General features: G+C 34.3%; 2 protein-coding genes across 2 annotated transcripts; both read right to left on the reverse strand.

The window, feature by feature from the left end:
• Window positions 1–6,845: 6,845 nt before the first annotated feature.
• Window positions 6,846–8,161, reverse strand: LOC116300246 (trace amine-associated receptor 9-like). Its single transcript, XM_031709070.2, has one exon. It carries the CDS (start codon window positions 7,812–7,814, stop codon window positions 6,906–6,908), a length of 909 nt encoding a protein of 302 aa, XP_031564930.1. The 5' UTR covers window positions 7,815–8,161; the 3' UTR covers window positions 6,846–6,905.
• Window positions 8,162–11,936: 3,775 nt separating this feature from the next.
• On the reverse strand, window positions 11,937–15,292 carry LOC116300245 (trace amine-associated receptor 1-like). Its single transcript, XM_031709069.2, has 3 exons — window positions 15,138–15,292; window positions 14,827–14,954; window positions 11,937–13,812 (listed from the first exon to the last, which is right to left on the reverse strand). Exon 3 carries the CDS (start codon window positions 13,796–13,798, stop codon window positions 12,767–12,769), a length of 1,032 nt encoding a protein of 343 aa, XP_031564929.1. The 5' UTR covers window positions 13,799–13,812; window positions 14,827–14,954; window positions 15,138–15,292; the 3' UTR covers window positions 11,937–12,766.
• Window positions 15,293–19,220: the final 3,928 nt, after the last annotated feature.

Below are 19,220 nucleotides of genomic sequence, written 5' to 3' on the forward strand. Positions count from 1 at the left end.
CTAAGGCGGAAAGGATGGTCATTGTGCTAGAGTTATGGATGTTTTTGATTAACACCTGGTTTTTTTAAACAATAAGCGCCCGAGGCGAGGACGGCTACACTGATATATAATCTAGTTATGTACTTTCTTTCAAAGACCAATTTTACAATTATCAACCGGGAAATCTACGTTTAATGAAAAGTGCCGCTACTGCCTACGCTATTCGTCCAAATAAATACACACACCAGAAGCAATATGAGTGTAATAAATAACATGAATAACATGATGTACAAACAATAGACAAACTGTTACCTTAGGTCGGGGGGCAATTTATTAGTTATCGCATATTAGAGTCGTGTTTGAAAGAACAATGACAGTGTTTCACTTTTTGTACGCCGTGCAAATGAAAAACAAGCTAAACAATTAGGCCTAATTGCCCGCTAGTCTCTGAAATGGAAAACCTTCTTCAGAATTCGTTTGCTTCAGTTTATTAGATTTTACAGTAACTGGTTTAACTCTGATTCTAGACCGTACATAGGAGTACAGCACATGTCATCTTTAGGTAGTATTCATAAAATGATAGGCGGTGTTGTATATCGGTGGATATAGATATGTCCTAGTTTGTGTTATATATACACCTACTTGCAAGAACGTTGTCATACGATATTAGAACATTAGTAATTTAGTGAGAAAGGAATGTATTAAAAGACAAAAGAAAAAGTTCAGCTTCAGCGATCTTTTTTTGTCTTTTTAATATAATTCCTATCCCACTAAATCACTGTTCTGTTTTCGTATGACAACGTTCTTGCATGTAGGTGTATATACTTATTTCAATAAAGTTAGTCACCAGAAACCTAAAAAGCTGAGATCACTGAGCATCATGGGAAACAATTCATTTCAAACAAGTACAGCTTTTTCGATACAAACTGCAGCTTGAGGATGCTCATAGGTGAGACTGTAACTGGTAAAAGATCTCAAGCCCATCAACAGTTATCAAGCGGTTGAAACATGTAAAATGTATCTACCCATAATCCTTGTCGGCCTCAGCTTTATAGCTTTTGAGGTGACTAACTTTAATAAAAATAGAGCTCATGTAATTAGTTTTAGTCAGAGTGAAGAGAAAGTAGAATAAAGATCCCGAGTAGCTCTACCGAGAGAAGTCCATCCCATAACATAAGTATATGCTATAAAGAAAATTAACAGTCGATGACCTCTTCTCACTTTCGAAAAGTGCTTCTCCCCTCCCCCTTCCCCTCCAACATATTTTTAAGTCCACCGTCCCTGGCCAGGCGAGTATCATTTATTATATACCAGATACAAAAACGGACTCAAATTTTATAAACTACTGCTGAAACTCATTTTAATTCCACTCATTATTAAGTTATGGAACGGTAAAGATTTTAAATCTCGATGTTTTGGATTATTAATGGATTCTACTTTTGTTGATTGAACAAAATACCTTTTCACATGCGGGAGAGAGTCTCAAGGGAATGGAAGCACTCGATTCATGTATTGTAATATATTTTACATAACGCTTTCAGTCAGGTTTCGTGAGCTCACAGCGAAACGGTTGAACAGGAGCGCTATGTCCTACAAGCAAAAAATAAAAAATACCCGACTGAAGAACACAGTCTTCTCTTGAAGCTAGCGTTCCAGCGACAGCAATGCATACCACAAAATTGGGAAGACACAAATTCTTGGCGAATGGCAGCCGTCAAGTCAACAACATTGTGATCCGTTGATGAGAGGGTATCAGGTGTGTATTCAATATAAAGTCTTTCATCTGTTGAATTGAAATGGTAGCTTAAAGTTAGAAGACAACCTGCCTGATTTAAGTCTGAACTTTTGGTTAACAGGAATTCGTGTTGCAGAAAAGAATAAAGTACGTACGATATCCTTCCAAAGCTTTGAATCTTCATTGCTAGAGTTGGAAACACATAATAACTGGACTGAGCAAGCAAGACCACAGGTAAATGATTTCAATTCAGTGATTCATAAATGATATACAAGCATAGCACTTCGAATAACTCAGTTATTTATCTAAAAGAAAGACATTTTGAGGTCAATAAATATACTAATCTACAGCTAAATCTCCTTTTATACACTCAATTGCAAAATAATCATTGCCGAGTTAAAAACAAAACTCGGAAGCCGAGAAAGCAAGGTATGCTGGGAAATTACATAATTATCCTCTGATGTATTCATTTGAGAGACACAATAATAATAATAATAATAATAATAATAATAATAATAATAATAATAGTAATAATAATAATGATAATAATAATAATGATAATAATGATAATAATGATAATAATAGTAATAATAATAATAATAATAATAATAATAATACAATGTTTAAGCAGGAGGCTCACATCACCAAGGTGTTTTTCAGAGAGGTCCTGCTAAAAATTGTGCCATAAATATATAATATTATAATCTAAATAAATCTAAATAATATAAACATGAAAAATATAAATACAAATTAATACTAAAAACGGAGCAATCGAAATGCGCATAAAATATATTTAAGTATCACTATAAATATATAAAAAATTAATTTATGTTAAAAACGATTTGAAAACAATAAGGCTAGATGCCTGTCGGACAGCATATATAAGTAGCATAATTTTTTAAGGGGGGGGGGGGGGGGGAGGGAGGGGTGGATATCGGGGTATAGTACCCGATTGTCAGTTAACTACTAATTTTTAGGCCAAAAAGTACACACCATCCCTTCTAGCCATAATTAATAAAAAGTCCTTGTCTTTGGCATTTATTTTAAGAGTCAATTATCTACATTTTGTTTAATATTCGGTTATCAAAATCGTGGATCACCGGTGCGGAAGTAAGGACACTAAAGTGTCGTTGTCTTAGAGCAGTTATCGCACGACTGTTAAAAACTCAAAGCCGTAAGCGTGCCGTACCGTGACCGTGGTGTTTTTTAGAATCTTAATTAGTTTTTTTTTACTCACGCAATGTAATTGCCCGAGCCCTCCTTTTTGCTGCAGGCCAGAATAAGCGCAGGCTCAGTGGGTACGAGATTGAAAAAAATATTTTCTAGTTTTAAACGCACTGCGCACGTGTTACAGTTCCTTGTTATGGACGTAACTAGCGTGTTTCCCATTTTAGGAGCACTTTTCTCATTCTCTTGAGGATAAGATGCTTTGTTTGAGTCGTATCCATATTCATTTGTCTTCTCGTGTGCAACCTTTAAGCAAGAATTGATATTCTAGGGAATGAAACATCACTGAAATGAGAAATGTCTACTCCATGTTCTTGTTTTGAGCTCCTCATCATTTGCCAAACTTCATTTGAGTTATTCTCAACCTTCAAAATTCAAACCTTAAGTCCATAGTGTACTGATCATAACTGACAGGTCTCAAACGTCTCCCCCCCTGAAAACAAGTACTTTGTGAAAATGAGCAACATACATGAATCATTAGTCAGAAGGCGGAGTTTCAGTACAAAACCTGATAATGATATGTATAGAGATATCTATAATATTATTAATATTTATAATATATAACATGTATGTAATATATAATATATATATATATATCAAATATGAAGTCGACATTTTTATGAGGATTGTCATAATAATGATAAATAATAATAATAATAATAATATACTAATAATAATTAAATTTTTTTGGTCGAAAAACAATAATAATAAATAACTTTATTGACAATAATAATTAACTAATAATTCATTATAATATGAGACGTGATAAGAATATTGCTATAATTATAAAACAAAAGAAAAGATTATGAATATAAAATAACAAATCTATAATATAATAAATATATAATATATACTTATTTATCTATAAAAACATATTTGTAAAATAAATTAATAGCTGAAAACACGAGTCCAGCTCTTCACACTGATATAATACTATATTAAAACTATACAATTATTATTAAAATCTAAATATTTCTAAATTTCCGCTACATTGGCGTTAAGATTAAAGTCATTCAAGAATTCATTGTCCATAAAAAAAGAGGTTCTTGTCTCCCTGACACACATGTGTACTGACTTAATTATTTCAAAAGATAATCGAGTTCTAATCCATGTTATAGTACTTGCATATGTGTCCCCTGTCTTCTTGGTTAATTTCTCAGTAAGGTGCTTTAGAAAAATCTGGCATTCTGCCCCCATTCCTCCATTTGTACCAAAAACTAAGGGCGTAAAAGTTCCCATATCGACATCGATTACTCTTTGCTGGTACTTTCTCTTTTTTTCGCTTTGATCCTTGAAGATTGTAGAAGTGGATTTGTTTTGGTTGCTCTTGGAATTAACATGCGATACTCTTACATCAAAAAATGCAGTTACTAATAATAATTATAATTATAATAATATACTACTACTACTACTAATAATTATTATTAGTATATTATTATTATTATTATTATTATTAATTATTATTAATTATTATTATTATTACGATGGGAAAATGGGGAAATGCGTCGGATGGTAGAATTTGCTAAGTCTTCCATTATCTTAATCGAGGGCTTCGAGCACTAAAGTAAAAATTTAACAACAACACCAACCGATGCCTTTAATTTAGAGAGCGCCTGGGCTGAAATGCTTTTAATTATTTCTTAGTAAGTTAACTGATAGTGGCTGCTAGTTGAATCAGTAGTTTGCCATCACTCGCTCGCGTCTAAATTACAAGTCATTCCTAGACAGAATTAAATGATTAAGAACACCTGTACTTAGGTTTGATTGACGGCAGCGAAAAAACAAATTTCAGCGTGCAGTTCGTAGACACAGAGTTCTCGGTTCTCATGTTTATAAAAACTGCAGTTATAAGGGAGTTGATGACCAGTTAAACTAAGTCTTTGTTATATTCAGTGCGTTATATCGTGAGAAAAGGCAAGGAACTTAAAAGTACAGAAATCTGCGGTATTCGTGAAAGGCTCAAGAAATTAAGAAGCCGACAATCACTTTAACTATCCTTCGTCACGAGAGAATCCAGCAATTACTTCTGGCTCACGAAAAATATGAAAAAACGACAAAGTTTTGAAATTTTATTTCATTTATAGCAAATAATTGTAGTTTACGCGGTATATACTGAGAAAACTTTGCCTTTTAAAAACATTTAAAACATTTTTGTAATGAATTTTTGAAAATTTTGAAATGATCAATATGATAACTGCATTACTGAGGTGTCATACAAAAACAGCCTTCCCATTATTCTTCATTATTAAAAGTTTTTTTTACAATTATTTTTTTGTTTGAGTTAATGAAAACGTTTCTGGCTCGGTTAAGAAAGTAAAATTGTCATTCACGAGTTGCCAAGGCGTCAGACAATCCAATATACGTCTTATTGTAAAAGTAAGAACAGTACGTCAAGCCGTGAACGACTTCGAGTTAGTTTTGTCACTGAGTAAAATGCATCGTATACATCATCCCTTGAGCCAATCGATTGAAAATAAGATATATTTTGAACTCAACGCTTCGTTTCGGTAGAGGATTTGAAACAGTAACAAGTTAGAAAAAAAACAATATAACCTGGGGAACAAAAAAAAAAAAAAAAAAAAAAAAAAAAAAAGACAAAAGAAAAAACCCTCAAAAATCCTCGACGTAATTGTCCTTAATTAAAGATAGGGTTAGTTGTGACATTTAAGGGATACGGCATTGATCATTAACAAATGTTAAAAGGCACAATATACTACGCGGTTTGTGAGGATCAAAATTAATTTACTTTGTTTTAGTCTCCTTTTGATCCTACTATTTCAATGTCAGTCTGTGCAAGAAATCTAATTAGTTGTCTACTGGGGGTATACCGCTGTTAGCCTTGATTGCAGGTGCATGAACAAAACATATTGATTAATGGACACTCATATTAAAGAAGACCAGTCAAAATTTAGATAGGAAATTATACGCCGCCTTGAATTTGCTGCAGGGGTAAAGCAGTAGGAACAAAAATAACAAATATAATAACAGAAATGAATGGGAAAATATGCATGGTCTCAAAGGAAAATTTTCAGACAGTTTACTCTGTGATACTGAGTATGTTTGATGTCATAAAACTACATGAATATAAATTCCTAAATCTAATCAATGAGTTGGCCATGCCAAAACGTTTCAGTGTTCGATCTGTGAGTTAGTCGTACCCTGACTTTGATCAGCCCAGAGGTTGTTTCAGGGTTCGATCTGTGAGTTAGTCGTACCCTGACTTTGATTAGCCCAGAGGTTGTTTCAGGGTTCAATCTGAGAGCTAGTCATGCCCTGACTAAGATCAGCCCAGAGATTGTTTCAGGATTTGATCTGTGAGTTAGCCATGCCCTGACTTAGATCAGCCCAGAGGTTGTTTCAGGGTTCGATCTGAGAGCTAGTCATGCCCTGACTTAGATCAGCCCAGAGGTTGTTTCAGGGTTCTATCTATGAGTTAGCCGTGCCCTGACTTAGATCAGCCCAGAGGAAGTTTCAGGGTTCAATCTGAGAGCTAGTCATGCCCTGACTTAGATCAGCCCAGAGGTTGTTTCAGGGTTCTATCTGTGAGTTAGCCATGCCCTGACTTAGATCAGCCCAGAGGAAGTTTCAGGGTTCAATCTGAGAGCTAGTCATGCCCTGACTTAGATCAGCCCAGAAATTGTTTCAGGATTTGATCTGTGAGTTAGCCATGCCCTGACTTAGATCAGCCCAGAGGTTGTTTCAGGGTTCGATCTGAGAGCTAGTCATGCCCTGACTTAGATCAGCCCAGAGGTTGTTTCAGGGTTCAATCTGAGAGCTAGTCATGCCCTGACTTAGATCAGCCCAGAGGTTGTTTCAGGGTTCAATCTGAGAGCTAATCATGCCCTGACTTAGATCAGCCGATCAGCCCAGAAGTTGTTTTAGGATATATATCTATAAAATCTGATGGTTTTACATTTCCTGTATAATTATCGTCATTTAGACTTAATAGTATCAGATACAGGCGTCATGGCAATGAGCAACAACCCGATTCTTTGTTACAAAACAATCTTCCAACAAAAGCATAAATCAGTGAATTAGGCAGAGAATGGAAGTATAGCACTGTAAATACGATCTTTTCTGTGAGATAAGACGTATGGCAACTATTCCATAGGAGATAGCAGATCACAACATATTGGAATAACACGGAACAAACGATGTATATAGCATCCATTATTCCCACAGTCAGTAACAATATTTCCCGTTTTTTGATATCTAGTGGAGCTTTAAGTTGTCTTGGAGATAGGTGTTGATTTGCCTGTTCTTTTATAGCTTTTTTATGTTTCCTTAAGACGAGCCAAACTCGAATATACGTGTACGTCATCACTATCGGCGGTAATATTCCCATGAATATGAGTTTAGTGATCGTGTCCACGGTATCTGCTTGTGGATACGAGTCCGAAAGAATGGATATGAGATATGGTATTTCTTGAAGAATGGAGAGAATCCATGACAAGAGGATCAAGAACCATGACCGATGACATATCGATCGACGGTAGAAATACGGGTGAACGGCCGAAATATATCTGTCTATGCTAATCATAGAGAGGTTGGTGATGGACGCAGTGTGAAAAAAACTGATAAAAATGTCGAAAATTTCCCAAACTTTATCTGAACATTCCATCATGTGTTCACAGATGAGTTTATGAGGGATACAAAACGAACCGACGAAGAAGTCAGACACTGCAAGCGATAGGACGAACCAGGTGATTGGCTTCTTCGGCGGTCGGCCATTTCTCTTCTTTCTTATGACGATGAATACTATGATAGAAAGATTACTGATCACTGTAAGGCAACCGAAGATTACGGAGACAATCGGGAACCAGCCGCTGAATGAAATTTCATGTCTGGCGTTCTTAGTCAATGACGAATTCATTTTGAAGGAGCAGATTTAAACAATTCGTATTGATGTTTCGCTTCCAATTTCTTTTAGTTTTCCTTTCTAGAGTTTAAGTTTCATCCAGTCGATGAATGCACTGACACTTGATCCCTTTTTTTGCTCGTGTTTCAGCTAAATAAACTTGCAAAAGAATATAAACATATGAAGTGCAAATTGGCTCCAAGATTCTTACCTCTGCGGGAGAATTCCCAATATATTCTCAACAGTACGTTTACTAGATCTCAGTGCTCTCCTCAGAAGACTTAGAAGCCTTTAAATGATAACGCAGACAGAAGACACTTAATGCGTATGGCAAGTAAGAGTTTACAAAATTTAGACGCCTACGTAAGCAGGAACAAGAACTGAAATAAACAGCGAGATGCGAGTTGTGTCGATAAAACCCTTAAACACTTTTGAATGAATAAAAAAAGTTAAAGTTTTACAACAGGTGTTTCAAGTCAGCTAGGTACATGTGATATTTAGTATTTACGAGATGATGAAGGGGATGAGTTATTAAAGGGGGTGACTACATTGAAAGAAACCAATTTACTCCATTTGATCCCTGCAGTTTCAAGGACTAATTTCTTTAATCTACATAAACAAAACGGATCTAAATATAAAGATTAATCCATATATCTTATCTTTTTCTCTTTCCAATAACCAAGAATATTAAGGTTAGCTAATCACTAATGGTGAGATTCATTTTCAGATATGGTTACTAATAATTAATTTATTTATTAGGTGCAGACTATTCGTATGCTGACTAGGGAGAATTCCAATCCCTTCAATTGCTAATATCACAAGCAAAAAGACGTTCACATTAACATTAATATTTCAAACAAGTTTGTTTTTAAGACGGTTCAAGTTAAATATCTGAATAACAGTAAAGGCCATTGCAACGCTGATGAAATGAATAAAGTTTTAGAATCCTTATAAACGTATAATGAAAGCCAATTCATCAGTGAAAAATTCTTTAAAATTAGTAAAAAGAATGACAAAAATCTTTGACGAGAAAATTTGCAAAAGGTAAAGTGAAATACAAGATGAAAAAGTCAGTCATGTCTGCCGTTCAAAACTTCAATCTAAAACTCAATGTACTTTGTGGCCGAAGGTTTACCTAAAAGAATATCTCAAAATAATGATTAATTCGTAATGCACAATGAATAATTGAGTAACGGCAAACTGAAGTACGTCTATGTAAAGAAAGAGAAAATGTCGCTTTAAAAATGTTTATATTACAGTATTAAACCCTGAAAAAACCTCTAGGCTGATCTAAGCCAGAGCGACAAACTCACGTACAGATAGAATGAACATTTATGATTCGAAAAATCAAAGGATACAAGAATAATTTTCTGTACGTATTATGTTTAATTATGCTTTTCTTTTAATTTTTCTACTGATTGGATTAACCTCCCCCCCCCCCTCCCCTTGTATATGTATATAAGTGTTTTCCCTATATTTAACAAATTCCCTTTCTTTCTACCGCTCTCTCCAAGAAAAAACTACAGACTTTCACCAATACTCTTCGCCTTTATTTGAACAGATGTTTGTTTAAATATTCATTTGGTCATTCGATATTCTTTAAAATGCAAACCATATATTATATATCCAAATTTATTTTATTTTTTTGAATAACATTTAACGGTAATTTCTAGCTAGAAGTTTAAATGATTATTACAGACAAAAATATAATAAATATCGAACGATTTAGTATTGGTAAGAATAGCATTGTGAAATTTTGCTAAATAGAAAATATTAAATAAATATAAACAATTTACAATGACAATAATGGAAGAGATTTGACGTTATTTTCAGTTGCAAATGTCTTAATAAGGGTTTATTAGTCAACAATTTATAAACTTGTATTCAATGAATTATTTATTAGCTTGAATTATATTTTTTTGCGCTCGTAATCTCTTATATATAGCTAGCGCTAGTGATTATGATAGTTTGACATGATTTTTTTTACAGAGATGGTTGTTTAACAAAAAGGGAAGATAACATTGATCAAAAGTATTCTTAAATTTAAAGCTGAGAGAAAATGAGAGAATTTAATCTGAGCTAAAGCATGATAAAGTGAATACTATAACATCTGTTCTTGTAACGATAAATGTAGTATTTTGTAAATTATTCAGTCTTGTGCCGGCTTTTCTTGATATATTTATATATTTATTTAAAGCTATATATATGCTAGGAATAACATAAGTTAGAAAACATAGATAGATAAAGTAAATCATGTTGAATAAAATTATATATATATATATATATATATATATATATTATATGAAAAGAAAGCCAAAGTAAATGAGAGAAACGAAAGGAGTGAAATTAAGTGGAGAAGGAAGGAAGGAAGGAAGGAAGGAAGGAAGGAAGGAAGGAAGGAAGGAACTTAAGGAAACAAGCAAACAAGCAACATGCAAGCAATCAAGCAAGAATAAACTGACATGATTCCTTTATTAACAGAACTCGATCCAACATCAAAGAGGAACGTTGTCTACATATGCACCCGATGTCTTTACTGCTACAAGGTGCAGAATAACATGATGTCAAATTAACCAGTTACTCGTCCAATTAACATGCCCAGTTACTCAAACATTAACGACAATAATGTCTATGTGATAACCAAGCTGTTTAATTGCGAGTTTTGTATTACCAAAAGACCAAGATATTGTGGGTTTTTTGAGCAATCATTTATGTCAAAAGAAATATAATATTATCAAATGTACTATAAATGTCACTGAAAGTTTAACAGCAGCGAAACTTTTCGTGTTGATTAACGACGCCTTCGTATCTCTCAGGGAGGAGGTGTCGAAGACCTGAAAAGTGAAAGGCAGATGGGCGGATCGTAGCTAGCTCTTCGTTGATAAAAATTCCTAAAAGGGGGGCGCTGCCTTATCCTTTGTCCCTCCCTGGATACGATCCGACAAACAGACAGACAGACAGACAGACAGACAGACAGACAGACAGACAGACAGACAGACAGACAGACAGACAGACAGACAGACAGACAGACAGACAGACAGACAGACAGACAGACAGACAGACAGACAGACAGACAGACAGACAAAGTCAAAAGAACTTCTTCAAGAAAGAGTGAGGGACGCTGGTCATTTCGTACACTTATAAAATAGCAAAAACGCACTATTAAGTGTCTTCTAGCTTCATTCGAAGGAAGATAAATCTAGCGTCGTCTTAATAACATGATAATCCCCTTCTGGTGGTTATGATGTCGGCTGATGATGTCCAAGGATAACTGAAATGGTCCGAAAATAAACAGTTGGCCGAGAAGCGATCCGAATAATCGATAAGAAAGCAATATCTTATAGATTTTTGTGTTTGCTCGAGTAGCTTCGTCAACCAGCCTTGGCAGTAATGTCGCAGCAGGGATCGTGCACCGTCTATGAATTAAACGAAACGAAGGTTTGTAATTCCTTAATTTGGTACCAAACGTCGCTAAAACTCTAATGTTTAACAAATAGAAAAAGTTTATTTGTGTGAAAGTCGCACATGTTTATCCGTTTTTCAAGATGGCCGCCACGAAACTCAAGTGAATTGAGCGTGCGGTGGTTGATGGGATTGATTATTTTTCAAAAAAGGAAATCCTGCTTTGCGCGCCTTGTCAGATCACCTTGAAATCGAGCTCAAAATAACAAACGGAAAGAGCGCGCGCGGTGGCTGACGCACGGGAGTAGGGTAAGGCGAAATTTAAACTGCATCCGGTTTCTAAAAATAGCCCAACCAGGAATTTACATGGCGCGACGCGACACGATAAGAAGTTTCCCTCTCTTATTAATGCTTTCTTGATGTCATACAATTGACATGACTAAAAGACTAGTTTATCAATGTTTAAAAAATGACTCCGTCTCGATCTGGTTTCCTTGGAGATTTTCCAAGGCCTCGCTAGACTATTTCATTGATTCTTTTTCCTTTCTTTCTTTAGTACACAGAGGCCCGTCTTATATTCTTTTTAAACGCTCATTTTTATTTGCTTTTAATTTATTTTACTTGATCTTGATATTAACTGGAATTACCCTGTCTATCTGTCGACTTTTTATAGATTTTCCTTTTTTTTTTCCTTTCTTTTTTTTTCTTTTTTTCTTTTTTTCTTTGTTACCTCTTCGTTTACTTGCTTGTTTGTTTGTAGTAAATTATTCTTAAGCCAGCTATATATAAATTCTTTAAAATTTTATCACAAATGTAAATTTTCTTGCTTTCTGATTGGCCGAGAGCCGTGGTAAATAAGAAGACATACTAGCAAATTACGGAGCAAGCGCAGAGCTTGATACCATTTTTCTTTGAAACGTTTAATATGCCAGTTTATTTCCTTTGTTTTTTTAAATTTTATTTTTGTTTTGTTTTGTCGTCGTTGTTGTTGTTGTTGTTTTGTTGTTGTTGTTGTTTTTATTTGTCTTTTTTTTTTGTTTTTTGTTTTTTGTTTTTTCGTAATAAAATTAACAAATATTCAATGGTCTAACGTGCTATGTCGTCTTATTTACCACGATATGACGTCAGCAGTTAGTCAAAATGTCATGTACTCAGTTCGAATCCCTGAGACAATCTCTTGGCTTATCTAAGAGGCACGCGGCTAACTCATGATCTTCGTAGATCTAATAGGCCCTTTGCAGCTCAGTAATTACGTGCTGATTAATTAACTGAGAACATCTTGGAACATCTTGATTCCCATGGGCGAAATTTACTGGTGAGCAAAAACAATTTCTACACCCTGTTGCGAGAGATCGTAATAAAACTGCATTTCGTAACACACTGGTTACACATGTTTTCATTCAGTTCTTTACAAGTAGCTAAAAAGAATCACCCATTTAAAATAAAAACAAAAATTTTGCTCACCAGTACAGACACGTGACCGTTAACTGCAAAGGGCCTATTAGACCGCCTACTGCAGTAATTGGTAATACAAAGAATGTGCGACCTTTAATGATATTTGAATCTCACCCTTCCTTTAGGCCATCATTTCGTAAGCTGTTAACATTGGTCAGCCCGATGCTCACCATCTGGCTATTTCTAACCGGCCTCCTACACTCTAAACAAACAACAAGGCGTTTCATCTCTCGCTGGAAGTCGCTTTTTAGTATGCCATACATGATGGGGTTTACTACCGAATTAAAGTTGAGTAAAATCATGTTCATAGCGATGTACTGGGGTGGTATAACCAAAGATAACTTTCGACAGAAGAAATCGTACACGCTGATTCCACAGCAGAGTACAAATGTCCCATTAACCGCAGCCATGAGCGCGAGAATTGATCGATATCGAGTAGTTTGACGCAGCGCGGTTCTAGGTATCGTCCGGTTGAATTTTATCTGCTCGTTCTCCTTGTTGATCTTTCTAAGGTGTTTTCGTACGATGTATGCTATATGAATGAAGGTAACCAAGAGGTATATCATTGGCAGTATCTGAAACAACACCACAAGGACTGAGGAAGAGATTTCTTGGCTAAGATAAGTTTTACTGGTAAACAAGACGAGAATTTGACCGACAAAAAACAATGCAGGAACCAACCAAGCCAAAACGATCAGTCCACAAACTCGACGGTGAGTTAGAAAAGTCACATACTTCAATGGATAAACAACTGCAAGGTACCTATCAAAGGCTACCAAACATAGATTAACAGCCGATATATCAAAAAGCATGTTCTCTAAAAATAGGACAACATCAGAAAGCTCGTTCTCTGGTAAAACTTTGAACACTACGTAATCCATAGGCGCAGCAACACAACCGATTATAAAATCTGCGCAAGACAACGATAGTATAAACCAGTTAGTATTAGTGTGCAATTTCTTCCTGGAAATTACCAAAAATATCACGATAAAGTTGTCAACTGTCGTTATGCTTGCAATGGTCCATAGTAGTGGCCAAAACCATTCTAGTTCGGCCACTTGATCATCCTTGATAAAACTGTATTCTTCAGATGTATTAGTTTGTAAGGAGTAATTTGAATAGTTTCCAGTTTGATATCCCATGATGTTTCTTGTCCCTTCAAAAAAGTAAATTTTATATTAAGAGGAAGTTTTTTTTTCAATAATGAGCAATAGTGGCAAAAAGCGCCAAAAACTAGACTTTCGTATGAGTTTTGATCCCAATTTTCAAAACCTTTTTTAAACAGTTAGAAACTGATGTACTATGATAAAATGCCTGTTTGAAGCGGTATTTTCAATTGTACAAAGATGTTTTGTTGCATTTGTGTTAGAATGTTGTTTTGTCAGGCTTTTTTTATAGACAACTATGCCAAGGCACGGCTACCTTTCAAAATGGCGCAGAGGGAACCTCTTTTGTTTGGTTGTAATGTTTTTCCGTTTCAGAATTAACACGTGTCATTCGTCCTTTCGGGATATATATTTTTTGGAATTTATTAATTTTTTTATCACTTAATTATTGTTTTTTTTAATCATTTTTTATCATTATAATTTTTTTGTATAGGAAATTGCACGATTTCGAGTACAATTAGGAATTTATAGGTACGAGCGAGGTTTTGAAAGTTTTCAAAATTGGACGAGCCTTTAGGCGGGTGCAATTTGAGAACTTGCAAAACATCACGAGTATCTATAAATTCCGAATCGTACGAGAGGATTGTGCGATTTTTTGTTAATAATAAACTCAACAAAATTGAGCAACTTAATTGGAACTCTACAAAATACAATTTGGGATTTAATTGTACTCCTCTCGTCCAATCAGAATCGAGTAATTTTTTCGAGTGTATTATAAAATCATAAATTCGGTAGCAGAATAATTCTTTTTTTTTTTTTTTTTTTTTTTTTTTTGTAGCCACTGCCTTCTGGGAAGGCATAACTAAGGCTATTTTAATCTAGTTGATGGTCAAGAATTGCAAAATTCTGCAGCGACAATACTCAATTATTTTTACCAATATTTGTTTAACTTTAAGCATTTTTTTCCCGAAACAGTTCTCGGAATAAATTTATCAAACGCAAGCACTAACCTTGATGAACAATGAAAAGTACCTAAATATGACTTTAACATATATATGCTTTACCTTTGAAGACCAAAATGATTTTAGATTCAATGACTATAGCTTCGGCGTATATAAGTTTAATTTGCCTTGCCTTTTCATCGGCCGCCTACAGAGGTTGGTCTTCTTCTCAGGAAGACTACTAAAAACAACTGTAAAACAGAAATAAATATCATCGGTACCGTATAAACTTTATATTACAAAATTAAACATAAGCAGTTAGGAATTGATTTTTAAAAAGTTCTTTTCATATATAAGGACTAGCTGAAATTAGGAATACTTATTATCATCATCATTTGTAAAAGATTAAGAGACCTTAAAGCATGTTTTCTTACCTTAGAATTAAGGCTTCTTTATTGAAAAAGAGATCAATTTTGAACGACTTTCGACTTCGTTTTCAAGTTCACTGCGGGATGTAAAGTTCCGATCTACGCATTGGATTGAAAAATTATTATTTTCTAAACCGCACACACTGATAAATGCAGCAAGGGCCATTGTGTAATAGTGAAAAGGCGAGACTGACCTATGATTCAAATGCTAAATACATATTGTTCAAAAAATTAAAGTCGGCCAAAAATTAATTTAAGTACACACCTAACGTAAATAGAAGGCGCCTGCGTCTTTGTTTTGACCCGTGCCTTATAGAAATAGTAATCAACCACGGCTGGGGGATTCAGTCGGCAAAATTCAAATCCGGTAAGACATTGAGGAGTTTTATTTGTGTCACAGATTAATTTATTAAAAAGTCTTCTTATTAAGTTTGGAGGCAAGTACAGACCAGAAAAAGTGATTAAACGCTTTAATATGATCAACGCAAGCTGATAGTTGATCATGATCATGATAATGACGATAATGACTACGAAGATGATATATGGTGATGATCATCATCATTATGTATAGTTTAATTAATGAGCAGGAGTATTTTTACGCCGAGTGGTTTTAAACCTGATAAAACACGATCTGCGAGTTTACAATTTCAAAAATGCATGAATAATTAATGAGCATTTAGGATCCTTATTCGTGACGTGCTCTTGTACTCTTTTGGTCCTCTATAAAGATTTCAATCTTCATACAAAGATATCTATGTTGAACTACTATCAGTTATAAATATCCATGCACGTGATGGATTTGAAGGACCTGATAGGCCTAAATGCTCATTAATTATTCATGCTTATTGAAAGTAACGGTAAACGGGATGATGATGATGGATGATGATGATATTGACGACGATGGCGATGACGATGATAATAATAACGATGATAATGATAACGATAACGAATTAGCAAATTCCAATTCGAATTTAAAACTTAGATCAGCACAGAGATTGTTTTAGGGTATCGATATAAAAGCTGCTTTTATTACGAGGGTCCAATAAAGGCCATTAAAAAACTCATTAATAATTCATGAAGGAAACACAATAGAAATCATGACCATGAAGGAGGTTTTATATCTGATATAGATTCGTCTTCATTTGCATAAACTTTAACTTGGATTTTCTCTATCAAACTTGGTTCATTTCGTAAAGAATTCGGTACAGTATGAGAACATACATCTGGAGTTTTTTAAGCCGTTTAATAAACTCGCAGATCGTGTTTTATCGGGTCTAAAACCACTCGGCTGCGCCTCGTGTTTAATACCCGATAAAACACTCCTGCTCGTTTATTAAACAGTACATAGACTTATATGAACTAATTTAAAACTTTAATGAACAGCAATAGCAGAATATTGCAATAAATTCTGTGTTAACTATGATGTACACATACATTTGAAAAATAGCAAAAGATTATGGTGAGATATAATAATGATGATAATAATAATATTCTTAGTAAGTGCATTCTCTATGCGCTTTACAATATAAAACCTTTTAGAAAACTCATTAATAATTCATGAAGGAAACACAATAGAAATCATGACCATGAAGGAGGATTTATATCTGATATAGATTCGTCTTCATTTGCATAAACTTTAACTTGGATTTTCTCTATCAAACTTGGTTCATTTCGAATTCGGAGAAGAATTGGGTACAATATGAGAACATACATCATGAGTTTTCTAACAGCACATATATAGAGGATATGACATGGGCGCGCGGAGATACGAATTTTATCTTCGAGTATTCAATTGATATCTCACGAGTGAGCGCAGCGAACGAGTGAGATATCTAAATTGAACACGAGAAGATAAAATTCGTATCTCCAAGCGGCCATGTAATGTTCTGTTTATTATATAGATATCGATGAAACTTAAATAAAACAAAAGCTCAAAAATTCTTTATTAAAATAGCAAGCCGATTCAACAGCGATATCTTCACGTGTGAAAGATATCAAATTATCGACACTAGAGAAAACCTGGTATTTCATCGATATCTACAATATATATAATATGTATGTATACAGCGATTTGCAAAATCGTCAAAAAGTCAAGTATATCTATATATCCATAATTTTACAATAACTTACAAATTTCTCGCGCGCTGATTGGTTATTTTTTATCATCAATAAGAGGACAGACAGATAAAGCTGACGTCAACGAGCGCGCGCTCTTTCCGTTGGTTGTTTTGATCGCTAAAAATGAGAGGTTTTTATCGTTTTTGTTATTGTAAAAAACAAATAGACATCAGTTTTTTATGTGTCTGTATTGACGATAAAATTCGTCATCACATTTTCAAAGTAGTATGCGGATCCACTCGGCTGCGCCTCGTGATTCAAAAGGCGCCAAAACTTGTCGATTGTTTACAAGTTTTATGAGCCACACTCACCGGGCCTATTTGGGCCGATCCAAACGGGTGTAAATGGCGTCAACTTGTTTGATTGACGGCAGTCTGTTGCAAAGTGCACGTCGCGATTTTTCTCTGGGGTGGCCGCGTAGCAATGCAAACGCCGGTAATGCTCACAATATACACTATAATTATATTTCACCGAAAACATTGTATTTAACCTTTATGAAAACGTTTTTTTAAATTGAAATTACCCATAATGCACCCGATATATAGATATATCGATATTCATTTTATTTACAGAATTTTTGCGCTGTATATATATATATATATATATATATATATATATATATATATATATATATATATATATATATATATATATATATATATATATGCTTGTATATATAAGTAAAAAGAGAAAACAGGCAACTGTTCCAAAAATTGTATTTAATTGTATTTAGAACTAGAGGAAATACTTTTCCCTTTTTTCCTTATATGAAAGAATCAGCTATAAGTTACAAGCACTGACTTTATGTTTTCCCATTTTGTGAAGTCCATTTGTCAGGCTATTTAAAGTCTAATTTACATGTTTTTCACAATAGCATGAAGATGTTCAGAAGAGGCCTAGATTTTCCAAGAAATTTGCCTTATTCAAGGAAAAGCTAAAACCTGCACCTGTTATATGCAGATTTATTTTTAAAAAAACAAAAAAAACAAAAACAAAAAAAAAACAAATTATTTTGGATGCGAGTGAGAAAATTAATGTTTGTTTTCTTCGGGTGTGCGAAAATATGTATGTTGTGAAACCTTCTTTAAACGAGGATTCATTTCATGATTTTTGCCAAATGGATTTTCGGACTTTAGTCTTATTCGATCGTATAGTAAAGTAAGAAAAAAGTTTATTTCATACGAGGATTTTCCAGGAAATCTGCCTAATTCAAAGAAAAATAATTTAGCTCGGCGAGTCTAACCTCAAACTTTCGGCAGAAGAGCAGTTCGCAATGAAAAATCAAGGATAATAAGTCGGTTTTAATAAGATTTCATTAGGTTAGCTTGATCGTGTGAAGCTAACTAGGCAGAAATCCTGCAAAAGTAAAGGCAGAAAAACTGCAAAGGTAAAGGCAGAAAAACTGCAAAAGTAAACAAATTACAAACTAGTGTGAAAAAACCGAGCAATGTGATTGGTGGATATCGAAAAATCTGGAAAGAGTATTCTAAAGTAAAGGGGACTCTGCCAGCAGGGTATATTTTGACCTGTTATCGTATTGAATCGTGAAAGGGATTATCAAGTATTTGTTTTGATCGCTGCTATAGAAACGGAGAAATGGCTAAAATGCCGACTAAGTGTTATGACTAGTGCGTCAATTTAACTGAATTTTTCATATAATGCACTTGGACTATCTTAGATTCTAACAGTGTATTTTATTTTAAGATTTCTTAAGAGTCAATGTTTGTAAAAATCAAACATCCGGCGGCCGCGTTTAAAAAAAATCGATTTTGTTCATATTTGGTACAAAGATGTGGAATACCACCTAAATAAACCTAATGATGTATATTTTGAATAATTTGACTTTTTTTCTTCACTATATTTTTAAGGTTCTCAGATATTTAAATTTTAGCCTTAGTTTGCAAAGCGCATTTTCATGTGCACTGGGTGTTCGGATTTATCTGAAATTCCAGCCATAATACCTTCGAATGT

The sequence above is a fragment of the Actinia tenebrosa genome, unplaced genomic scaffold (genome assembly GCF_029948245.1).
Source record: "Actinia tenebrosa isolate PJP-AT-01 unplaced genomic scaffold, QUT_ActTen_1.0 PGA_scaffold16__25_contigs__length_10494907, whole genome shotgun sequence".
NCBI classification, from domain to species: Eukaryota; Metazoa; Cnidaria; class Anthozoa; order Actiniaria; family Actiniidae; genus Actinia; species Actinia tenebrosa.